General features: G+C 38.5%; 1 protein-coding gene across 2 annotated transcripts; it reads right to left on the bottom strand.

Annotated features, from left to right (window-relative positions):
• Positions 1–1,096: 1,096 nt before the first annotated feature.
• tgfa (transforming growth factor, alpha) lies at positions 1,097–12,160 on the bottom strand. Of its 2 annotated transcripts, XR_015762865.1 has the most exons (8): positions 11,803–12,160; positions 10,690–10,851; positions 10,382–10,558; positions 6,544–6,658; positions 4,892–5,041; positions 4,699–4,790; positions 2,487–2,579; positions 1,097–2,364 (listed from the first exon to the last, which is right to left on the bottom strand). XR_015762865.1 is itself a non-coding variant. In XM_014982109.2 (7 exons), the coding sequence occupies exons 1-7, from the start codon at positions 11,840–11,842 to the stop codon at positions 2,572–2,574; spliced, it is 744 nt and encodes a 247-aa protein (XP_014837595.2). In that variant the 5' UTR covers positions 11,843–12,160; the 3' UTR covers positions 1,097–2,571. The 2 variants fall into 2 exon arrangements, 1 of the variants encoding a protein (XP_014837595.2); XM_014982109.2 differs by having other exon boundaries at positions 1,097–2,579.
• Between the last annotated feature and the right edge of the window lie 327 nt (positions 12,161–12,487).

Below are 12,487 nucleotides of genomic sequence, written 5' to 3'. Positions count from 1 at the left end.
TGTTTCGAAGAAAAAAAAAATCTATATTGTGGATAAAATTTCTCAAAAACTTGGAGAATCATGCTTCAATGAAACCAGATTTATGAGCTTTTTAATACTGTAGCTGAACACGATGTTTTTCCTCAAATGTTCTGCCTCATTTACCCAGAGGTGGGAGCTCAGTTAAACTTCAGCCTAATGTAAAACATCCCAATTATCTTGCAAATGATAAGTGGTTTGGTCTGCTGGCAAACAGGCTGTCCAGTAAACCAAAAGAGAGCAGGTGAACTAACAGGAGCCAGGCTGCTCCTTGCCTCAATCTCACAAATTTATGTTAAAATCTTTCAGATTTTGACAAAGTTAAACATGAAGTCTGCAAAAAAACAAAAGGCTGCTGCTCCATTGTTTATTTTTGTGAACAAGAAGGTTCAACTCCACCAATCAATGATCTGAGTTTTCTTCTTCATGCCTCTAACCTTTCTGCTAGGTGCTCCTTTGAGGGCAGCTTATGTAGCTGCTTTACGTTATACTGGCGGTTTGACCTGCTTTCACAACTGCCGTGTCGCTAAAAGCAAATAAAGGATTGAAGTTTTTCTGTATTCGCTGACCAACATTCAACACAGGAAATGAACAAACATCCAAACTGAAACGTGGTGGTGGGAGCTTCATGCTGTGTACATGAACGACTTTTGATCCAACACCGTGTGGTTTGTGCTAGATACCTGGGTTTTCATTTTCAGCATTACAGTGAGTCCAAGCACAGATCAAACTAAAGTAAAAAAAAAAAAAGTTAAAAATCGAATGACCAAGTCTCCCTATAGAGAGCTGTGGATAAGAGAGATCCTCACAATTTGGTATGGATTACTTTTGTGAGATTAATGAATCAAATATTGATAAGTGAAGATATTATGTGCTGATAGACTATGACCAAACACCGCCAAATGCTGAAACTGAATTAAAAGGTGCTTCAACAAGGTATTAAACAGATTTCACATTTTCTTCTTAACTTTTAGCACTTTCTTTTACCAGATTTGATTTTAAAGTTGAATTCTACAGTAAATGGGATTTTAACAGCAGTGTGTGTTAAAACTGTACCGATATAAAATACACACAGACAAACACTTTCATTTTTAATCTGTCATTGGAAAGCAAACAAATAAGTGAGGCTTTCCAGTTGTGACAACAAAAATCCAACCAGGTAAAGTTACAACACATTTTAGATCTTTCTAATAATATATTAGACTTATTTGCTTTGTTTTTGACACGTGAAAAAAAAAATTATATCTTGTAAACAAAAAAGTTTATCGTCATCTGAGTTTTTTTTTTTTTTCTTTTTGGCATACAGATACCAGAACATTCGTTGTACAATCTGTTTCCCCTCCCCCCCCCCCACACACACACACACAAAGCACAAACTCAGGCATGCCAGCATTATAAATTCCTTCAAAAAGTTCTTCAAGCATTCTGAGGCTTTTCTCTTTTAAAAAATATATATATATATCAAAGTAGAGCCAAAACCGTAACACACCGCTTTTCTTCTAGATGACTCCACGCATGCATCCCCAGATGATGAGTACAAACTGTGCTTGTTCGGTGCTCATTCAGGCAGAATTAGTGGTTTTATTTTGGCATCTCCACATGTGGATGCTACCATAAAGCAACGTGCAGTGTGTAAAGTTTATATTTACAAAAAGAGCAAGAAAACTTAAAAAAGTGCACCTTTCTAAAAAAAAAAAAAAAAAAATTAGCATAGAGAACAAAAAATGTGACCACCCAGGATGCGCATATGTTGGTACCGTTACATATTGCAAATCTGAGAAAAGCACTCAACAGCTCAGGAATTAAAATTAACCGACAGCTTCAATGCAGGAATTTACGATTTTCCTCCAAAGTTTATCAGAGCAACTTTATGTTGCAGATCCCCGTTTTATAAAAGCTAAAGTCCAGAAAATGTGACGTCAGTCAGACCAGTTAAACAATTCCTACTTCTATCCGGTGAAGTGAGTTCCTTCTTTTATAAAAAACAGACACTAAAACATGTTTAAAGCATCAGTTTCCCCCCACACCAAAAGTTACTAAAAACGTCCTTCGTGCGCAACGACTTCTGAGGAAAAACGTGCAAAGACAATTAAAAAAAACAAAAGATAAAAATAGGAACTGTGGTCTTCTCAGTTATGAGAAAAGCTGATGGTCATCCTGAAGCCATTCGTTAAAAATGGTTGAATATTTAGCAGTCAGTTGAGTTGATGTCCTCTGGGTCGTCCAGAAACAGTAATCGGGGCATAGAGCTCTTTTCCAGGCGTGATTTGAGGTCCAAACAGACTGACGCAGTTCTGAGTGTGTATCCACTGAAAGTGAGAGCGAGGCGCACGCGTCCATCGTTTTCTGCAGTCCGAAAGCCACGGTCAGTCGGTGTGGTGCAGATTGGGGGAGGAATATACTTGAGCATTTTCACTTCCCACATGAAAAGCTCCAACTCAGTCATATTGAAGAGGGCAGCACTTTACCTCTGCTGTTCTTGGGTCGTTTTAGAAGAATCTCCAGGGTCAGAGGCGCCGCGCAGAAACACACAATGTTTCAAGCAGCGTCTCGTCAAACCACTGAAAGTTATATAGAAACAATAGTGTTATCAAAAATTGCCTGTGTTCAATTGCAATGATTCTTGATGAGGACACAAAATACATAAATAACAAAAAAATAATAATCATTTCGTGCATAAATTAGTGACAAATTCTCTTGGAGCAATATTTGGATAAACCAACTACACAACAAAAAAAAAGTCACAGGAGTTGTGATCAGTTAGCCAAGTTATAAAAAAAATAATCTAAAGGATTTTATGTGATAGACCAACATGGAATTAAAAGATTACACAATTTCAAGTTATTTTACATATAAAAATTTAGGGAAGTGTGACGTCGATTTGCTTTCAGTCCCCCGGTGTGTAAATCTGACCTCTGTTGTACTCCGTCTTCATGATGCCGTTTGTTCACTGAGGTTTTCTAACAAACCTCTGATGCCTTCAGAGAACAGAGTCAATTACACACAGAAATCGCCCAACACCACCATGTGATTTCTGAGAGTAATTTATTGCACTAGATGTCAGTTCTGAAAATGTAGAAGATACTTTTAGATTTTTATTTGTATGAAAACTGGAAACCTTGATCAGTTTTCATTCCATTTAAAAGTCAGACGTTACTCTAAGCTGGTCTATGAGAAAAGCTTGAAGAAAATAAAATCGATTCGAGCCTCTGGGTTTGATTTGGCAGATATCAGTGGACGACTTGTGCAAGGCAGAATGTCTGAACTCTCCACACCAATGACTTTTTGATGAAGGAAAGTTGGTTATGGTCATCACATATAAAACAAAATTTGGATCACCAACTCTTTCTGACATTAAAAAAATGAATGAGAGAAAGTGGAACCTACAAGAGGATCAATTCTTGAGGTGAATTTTACAACACAAGGTTGAACAGGTAAAGGTTGAACAAAATAAATATTTGGTTAAATGCATGACCAATGTTTGGCTACGGTGAGGAGTTTAACTGCTGAGGTTTAGTACAGATGGTTTGCTTTCTGTGGCCACTTTATCAGAAACTGATCTTACAGGCAGAACAGAGTAACGAAGTTTGGAGAATCAGGAAGAAGTTACTTCTCCTCCATGCACTAGAGGATCTAAGAGCAAACTCTGCCCATCTCAAAACAGCTAAAACTAACATTTCAAAGCTAAATTATCAATTTTTCACACTCCGTCTCCTCAGCTAGGATCATTTGCCTTACACCACGACCGTTTTCTCAACCTCAAAAAACACGGTGTTGTAACTGCATTCACAGCAGCTGCCAATATATCCGATCTCTAATGAGCTAAGTCCGCCGGGAGTTGATCCGTCTCTCTCAAACCAGTAGTTCTTACTCTGTATAATCCGGCTCATCGAGGCATCCTATTATCTTCCCGGAAAAGGGTACTGTGTGTTTGCTTTCGTAATCACTCTGATTTAGTTTCTACAAGTGTTGTTTTGGGATTAGATCGAAGTGAAGAGTCAAAGCTAAGCGGTGGCATCAGTGCAACACAATCACAGCTGGGCATACCGTCCTAATATTTAGAGATATTTTGATTCTTAAAGTCAAGACAATTCGCTCTACAGGGGCATGAAGGGACTAATCCAGAAAATAAAACAAAACTAGAAACCAACACAGCACAGTCAACTCGTGATCTTGAGAGAAACAACAGCAAATGAATATTTTAAGTCATTCTCAGCTTCTTTGCATAAATATTCAGAATTGGAAAAGCACTAAGAAATTGTCTGCATTGAGATCATGTGAACATTTTTTTTTTTGTAATGACCAAATAATCCTATAAGCCTTATTTAAAAGATGATGTGATTGTGTAAAGAAACGTGTGACATCAGATGTACTATAAAATACAAACATACTTATTCCTAATGACGCTCATGAGTCTTCATAATGAAGGTGATTAAAACTATAGACAAGGAACGATGAGGTAAACAGTCAATCAGGCAGCTGGTGCTAATTGCCTCAGGAAACCTGTTTCCATAAGTTGATTTTTTTTTTTAGCCTAAATAAATATTTAACATTTCATTGGATACATTCAACTGCTGGCTGTAAACTCTAATAAAAATTACACACTCAACTAATACTCAAGAAATCTGAGCTTCAACACATTTTTTTTATCCAACACAGCAAAGAAAGAAAGGGAAGTACCACTCTCTGGTGGATAGCATGTCGCTCCGTGCTTTTCTGCCATGTAGAGATGCGCTCGGCTCCGCCTCCGACAGTCCTCCCTCCACCAGCAGCTGAACGAGAGAGACAGTAGAAACGCTGAAGTAGCGGCCATGCAGAGATGCACATCGCAAAGGTGGCCTAAAATTTTAAACGCATCATGCAGGCGACTTACTGCAAGAAGGAACACAACACCATGATGAGGACGCATCCAATCACGCACAGCACCAGCACTGTGGCCACAGCCTGCTTTCTGTGGTTGGTTGCTACTACAGCCAGCAGGTCTGCATGCTCACACCTCATCCCGACAAAGCCTGGGTGACACCTGCGACGAGGACAGAAAGCCGAAACGGATGTCAGGAGGTCCTAGTTTTTATACAAGTCCTCCTACAGCAGGTTCACTGGCTGAATGGCAAAACCTCCAATAACAGGCGGGATGTGGAAAGCAATAAATTAATCCCCACCAGCAAGTAAAAAAATAAATAAAACCAAGACAAAACTGTTTAAAACATCTGGAAACACAACGGGTCATATGTAATGCAGCCAGGAGCTGTTATTTCTAACAACATGGAACAAATAAGTTAAAATAAACCTGTAAATGTACTTTGTAAATATATTTAAAACTAAAAGACATTAATAAAAATAAACTGTGGGGTAATAAAACATAAATCAAGTTATGTGCATTTCAAAAATGTCTCAAACGAAGACGATCTGACATCATAAAAATGTGCATAAACAACGCTCGAGATCAACCAGCCAGACAATGGGCTCGGCCAATGTTCCCCTGAAAAGCTGGAAATTGTGAAAACTAAGAAATCTCACCATGTTTGGTGTGTGATGCACTTCTATTGAGTCAAACTTAGATAAAGGTTTGACTCAAGACCCTTCTAGCGAGGGTCTAGAAGGTTAAATAGCTGTGATGCAAACATGAGGATATTCTTGAAATTCCTGTATTTTGTTACGTTCAAAACTACCATCTCTATTAGAACCCACAGCATTATTTTCTCTTTATCTGTAAAAGCACTTTGGATAAAAAAAAAAAAAAAAAGGAAAAGTAATCAGAGCGGTCAAAATCAGCAGGTCAAACCTAAAGAGCCCAGAAATTAATATTGACTAAAAATATTAACATCTCTAAACAATATAAGATGCAATTAAATAACATAAGCAAGAAAATATAACCTTAGTAAGATTAAAATATGTCAATAGAAACAACAAAAACTAAAAAGATCTTTCTGGAGTTTACTTTTAAAAACACACTGAGCCATCTTCAAAACACTAAACCATACTGACAATCCAAAGCCTAAACAATGTGTTTTATCACCAATTTAGAAGATTCAAAAACCTGCAACCAGAAATTGTGGTAAGAGAATACGAAAAGTCCCTGTGCTTAGCCAACAACTAACACATCAATGTGTTATTGCTGCAGTTTATGTAGAATTTTATTACTGCTAAGTTTGACTAAATCAATTGACTTATTTGTGATTTTTCTTGGCAATGCAAACTAAAAGCATGCACCATAAAACTAACTCCAGCTTTCCAGCACCATCAGCTTTAGATCCTAAGATTGCACTAATGTCTCAGCTGGCAGATGGCAACACTTTGCTCCAACAGCATGCAGAGCTGCAAGGAGCTTTCACAGGCAAAAAAAAAAAAAAAAAACACAATCTGAAGCAATCACAACAATTGAGTAAGTCAGACACATCTGATCTGAAAACGAAAACGTATGTCTTACAGGCTTCACTTCCAAGAACAACTCTGTTGACTTCAGGTCAGGAGTCACAGCAGAATTTGACAAGCAGGATTTTCGATAATAATCTGATAACTTACACACATGCAGGCGTCTCCTCCAGGATCAGGAAGCGGCAGGTGCCATGAAAGCAGAAATGCCGATGAGAGTCAGGACAGTCATCGAAGTGAGACCGAACAGCCGCAGCCACAAACTCTGTGAGGGAAAACAGTGTCTATTTTAAAATGTAAAGACTGTTTGAGCAAAAATGCAATACAATGTCAATACATCATCTAATAAATTAAAACATCACTGAAGACCGGTATCCCCACAAAACTGATGCGATTCATCTCAACCTGTTGCTACGGATGCAACACGGTAAACAAAATAACCCTGCTGAGGACAGAGAGAGTCTCTAACCTCTGTCCAGATGGCACAGCAGCAACTGGAGCACATAGAGAGATGCAGTGAAGCCTTTATGCTTTAGATGTCAACTTAAATTGTTTTTCTCCAGGTCACTTCAAAATGTTACAGAACCAGACATCTAAGATGACTGCTGGTGTCTCCAGAGAAATCAGAAGCACAAGATCATGCTAAGCAGTTAAGGCTCAAATAACAGCATAGCATGCTCCTTTACAATGTTGTTTTGGCACTTTAAAAATCCAGAAATCTTTAAGAATAACTTGTGATTAGTCATAACTTTCGGTATTGATTGGAAATGAGTCAAACTTTGACAGTGCATCTCTGTTTTGCACACTGGAATTACTGCAGGTTTAAAAATTGTTCATGAAGACGGCCTCAGTCCTGAGACTGAGACCAAAGTGATTTCTGGGAAACATCTAAATGATTTGTTTAATTTAAAAAAAAAGAAAAAAGAATCGGATCATTCCGATTCTTTTCTGGTTGGTTGATCAGTTCCTCATGACTCTGAATCCTCCACAGGTGAGTTTAGAAACACAAACCAAACTGGGTTCCATCAAGACATGCCAGACCAGGTCAAAACAGATAGATCATCAGTTTGGACACCCTACGTTACATTTGTCTATTTTTATGCAATATTCTGGCAGAATCCTTTGATTTGACAAGCTATGCAGCAAAGCTACTTGTCGTCAAAAATGAATCATGTAGGTGATCCAAAGATGTGACCACTCAGCTGTCCAGCAGCCTGTACCAGAACTGAAAACCTCCCTTCCTCGGAACAACCTTCTGGCTATTTCAAAACAACCGTTTAGCTAAAAATTTCCCCCCTTAGTCAAGTCAAAAGGAGGAGCGAGTCAGAACCACGCAAATTGATTCTATAAATTCTGTCAATGTTCAATTCACACCAAAGCAAAGCATTTAATTTGTTCTATTGTGGCGTTTTTAGTCCCGAAACCTGATGGAGCATGGCCGGTTCTGAGTCTTCCTTATACCTTCTCTTATTTTTCCAGTCGCTTCATAGATTAAAGTTAAGTATCAAACCTAGAACAAGCTCATAATATTCATTTCTTCAGACTAATGGTCTTTATTACCCATTTATTTATGTGTTTATTTTGCTTTATAAATCACAACTAGAACAATAAATGTCTCTTGATCATGAAAGATTATTTCTCACTGATTCTTTTAAATAAACATTTAAATTAAAAGTTATTAGTCTCCCCACTGAATATGACAACACTTTAAGCCTGATAAATGTGCACAGTATCTTGTTGCTGACTGATTTTAATATGGAAATCTCTCAATGTAAAGGAAAAAAAAAATAATTCTCCAAATCCATATTCGATAAATCATAGGTCTGACTGGTTAATGAATATTAAAATAATTTATTCTCCTTAATATAAACTACAGATTTCTCACAGCCACCGACTTTTTAAGCTACAGCAATCTGACAAAGTGAGCCACAACACCAACCAAGAACCCCCAAAAGACAGGAGCTGAAGAGGTTATGATTTGCCAAAGAACCTGCTGACTGGCCAAGAGACAAACTGTAACATTTTATGAAATGTTGAAAGCAAGTTTGTTCTTCTGGGATCCAAGAACTGCAGACAAATTCCTCATACAAGCATCATATATTGTGACATTGGGTCTATTAATCACATAGATAAAGGATGAGTTTGAATGCATTAAAACACTCAAAAAGGTCATGTTGCCTTTTACTAAAGAAACGACCTCAAACGCACAAGTAAGCGAGCAGCATCTTGGTTCCAAATAAGCAAAATCAAAGTTACAGAGTGGCCACCCCAAACAAACACTAGACCTCAGACTCATAGAAAACTTGTAGGGCGACAACAAACATGCCGTTTAAGGTAGAAGCAAGAAACGTGCAGACAGACTGCAGCCTGATTGCCCTGGGCTGCAACACCTGTATGAACACAGGCAGAAGTTAGACGACTCCACGCAACCTTTCAGATGTGAAGAACCTCTCAGTGGTACCTGCTGTGGTTAGCTTAAGGACTGCCAGGGAAGCTAACTTCAGGTTTTACAGTAAAATGTTTTGGTTTGTAAAGAAACGTGTAGAAATTGCTTTTTTTTTTTAGACAACTTGATAACTTTCCTCCTCTCACATTCTGTAAAATGGGTACAGATTTAATATCTCTTTGTTTTGATTTACAATAAGCTGTCAATGTTACCAATGCTTCTGTCTGCAGGTAAATTAAAGCTATTTATTAATGTCACATACTGTTTTTATTTCTTATTTAATTATGTAAAGCACCTTGAAATGCCTTGCTGCTGAAATGTGCTATACAAATAAAATTTGATTTATTGATTGATATTTAAAAAATATGACTTCACATACAATTTTAACCATTAACTGTCACCCCAAAACATTTACAGGTTATGAGGATACCAGTGTCCAGTTAAAGGGTTTTAAAACACACTTTGAATACAATTGTTTTTATATTTGTGTGTGTTTTTACCCCCCACTCCAATGGGGAAAAACCCAGAAAGGTAACGCTGTACAACAAACTAATTTAGTTTACTTAAAAATAGGCCAGTACTCACAACATAGTACCGATAAATGACATAAATCTAAAAATAACAAAAGCTTGTTAGAGGCCTGAAACGGAGACTCGTACTAAAGCCGACACCCACGCCACCAACGGTAAGGCCGCTAAGCCTTTTCTTCCATGATGTGCTGGATTACACCTCGGAGCCACAATTACAGCCGAAGAAAACTCCTGGTGAGAGGACAGACAAAAACCTCTGTCCATCAACCCGCGTCGGGATCTTAGAAAGTGAACATCCCTGCAGCAACAGCAGCTGCGTTTCTTTTTTTTTTTTTTTTTTTTTTTTTTTTTTTAAATAAAAATCTCAATTTACACCCTGACGGACAAAAAAAAAAAAAAAACACGCACCAGAGCGAACAAATAAACACCCAGATAAAACAGAGCATTTCTCACACGTAAGCAGTACATGTCACACAAATTCCTCAGTCGCTGTCGCAAACAAACAAAAAGTGTTTCTCAAGCACCCGAGACAGATGCCACAGTGTGGCTTTCAGGGTGACAAGGAGGATGGACATGCAGACAGATAGCTGCATTACAGACCTCGTCACACTCCCCATTCCAACGGTAAATGGGAGTTTGGATCGCAGCCTGCATGCATTGTCTCCATCCTTCAGACTCCATGAAAGCACTCTGTTGTCCTGCAGGCATCTGCCTACCAAGCCGTCTCTCTTTCCATGTGATTTTGGCAGATGATAACCGGGGTGGGGGGGAGGGGGGAAGACTGACACAAAACACCAGCTCTTAAGGGAAAGTCATTTGCTTTTCACATAATAATTCAATACTGTAGTACCAGCACTGGGGAAGAAGCTGAGAATACAGCTCATTATTGTTGATTTGTCATAATTGCTGCCCTGAGGATCAGTTATCAGCCACACTGTGCCCATAATGGAAACGGCAGTGTGGATCTGTCCTGGGGAAGCAGCACAGCTGTGAGAGGAGGAATGAAACATACTTTTAACTGGACGTTTGCTGGTCGTTGCGGCAGATCTTCTGGTTGTCGAGGTTGTGCTGCTGATGGTTGTCGAGGAGCCGCTTGTTGGGCTGCGAGAAGCAGCAGCAGCAGAGGTATTAAGACTGACTGCAGCATCTGTGGCTGTTGAATTTGTTTGCTCTGATGTAAAAAGAGAACCTGGGAACAAAATGCAAAGATATAAAGTAAATAAAGTCCTACGAAAGCTGAAAAAAAAAAAAAAAGAAAAGAAAAGAGAGAGAGAGAGAGAAAAGACTGCTTTTTTGCACTTTTACAATTACTCAACTTACTTCTACTTGTAAGAAAGTTAGCTGTGCTTGTTCCTTTGCCACTGGTGGTCAAAGAGTTGCTACTGGATGCATCTGGAGCAGAGGTGGCGAGTGTCTCGATGGAACCATTCGCTTCAATCACAGCTGAACCGCTCGGACCTGCTCCAAATGTAAAGAAGGAACCTGCACAAGGGAATACAAGTGTTTTTAAGCACAACTTGTACACCTTTCCTCTGAGAAAGAAAAAAGAACAATCTCTATATGCATTTGTATTTAGCCCTCCTGAACCAATAATTTATAGATCCACTTAAAACGCTGCAATTTTTATCCATTTCTAAACGGCTCCAACTCAGTGAGATTGGACAGAGAGGGCCTGTGAATGTTATTTTTAAGTCTTGCCACAAATTCCCAATTGGATATGGGTCTAAACTCTTTCACAAAGACCATCCCAGCTCATCAATATGCTTTTAACTGGACGTTTAAAGCCAGAGCTAAACTGCTCCATTTTATCAGCTCTGGCTGAAAGTGTATGGTTCTTGTCCTGCTGGAAAGTGAAAGTTTGAAGAAGTTCTTCTCTAGAGGCAACATGACAAAGGTCTTAAAATCAGTCCACATGTTTTCCTCACAGACTTGGTGATCATCAAGATGTCTTTGGCAAATGTGAGACAGGACAAAGTAAGAACTCCACAGAGTTTGAATGACACCTTAAATATATTTTAAATCCACGTAAAAAAAATTTTAATTGCAACGTTTCTGTTAAACAAATGCAAGGTCTGAAGAAAAACATAAAATCAGTCATATTTACCTATGACAATGTGACCTTTAGCTTTACCTTTTTACCAAACAGGTCGACAGGGTCAAACATCCACTAAAAGGATGAGACCGAGGCTCTATAAATACACAGCAGGCCCAGTGACGACAAGAAAAACTGAAACAAGCAGGACGCACAGCAAAATGTCATTTTAATTAAAATAGAAGTGCATTAAATATTGATCTCAGATTACTACTTAATTGGTATTAAAACTGTATTTTACCGTCAAACCTGCTTGCCACACAAGTTGTTTATTTAAAAAAAAACATAAAACAGTTATCTAAAATAAAACATTTCATCTCAAACGTCGATCAAAGACTCACCGCTTATGAGAAAAATAGCATCCCACAAAATCCGAGTCATTGTGCCGGCTGAGGGATCTGAAGAGCGGCTTCAGAGAAATGCGGGCGCGTTGGAGAACCACATGAGAGGTGCAGCAGCAGAAACAGCAGCGATTATTTTAATCCGGGAATCCTTGAGCTACAGCCGCCGACCACTGTCAAACACAAGCATCTAATCCGCTGGGTAGAAGGAAAAACAATAGATAAAGTGGTTTTGAAGCAACTGCAGCCGAGTTTTCCGTATCTTCCCTCCCGGATGCCACAGCCTTTCACTTGTCGCTGCTGCTCAATTGAGGAAACTCGCGTAATCCTGTCAGAGCAGACCAATTAGAGACAGATGGGGGAGGGGGAGAAGAGGTCTCACTCTGACCTCAATATCACTCGCTTTGTGTTGGCTTGTTTAATATGTAACAAATATAAATTATACCGTGTGACTGTTACCTGAATTATTAATTATTAATGTCACTCAGTGGGAACGTTCAAGTCAGCAGGTAGAAAAAAGAAATGTTTAATTATTAATAACAGTCTACTCAGTGTAATTGAATACAATCATTTCAAATGTGCAAACTTATAGCAACAAAAAAAAAGAAGAAATGCAAAAATGTGCAAATAATAGCAGGGATGTAAATAACCTACTGAGTTTATTGTGAGTTGTGATGTTAGAGTA

This window comes from Poecilia mexicana, unplaced genomic scaffold (genome assembly GCF_051168715.1).
Source record: "Poecilia mexicana isolate PSO_F unplaced genomic scaffold, ASM5116871v1 scaffold_5, whole genome shotgun sequence".
Lineage (NCBI taxonomy): Eukaryota > Metazoa > Chordata > Actinopteri > Cyprinodontiformes > Poeciliidae > Poecilia > Poecilia mexicana.
The sequence above is the reverse complement of the archived record's forward strand: the minus strand, read 5'-3'. Positions and strand labels throughout refer to the sequence as shown.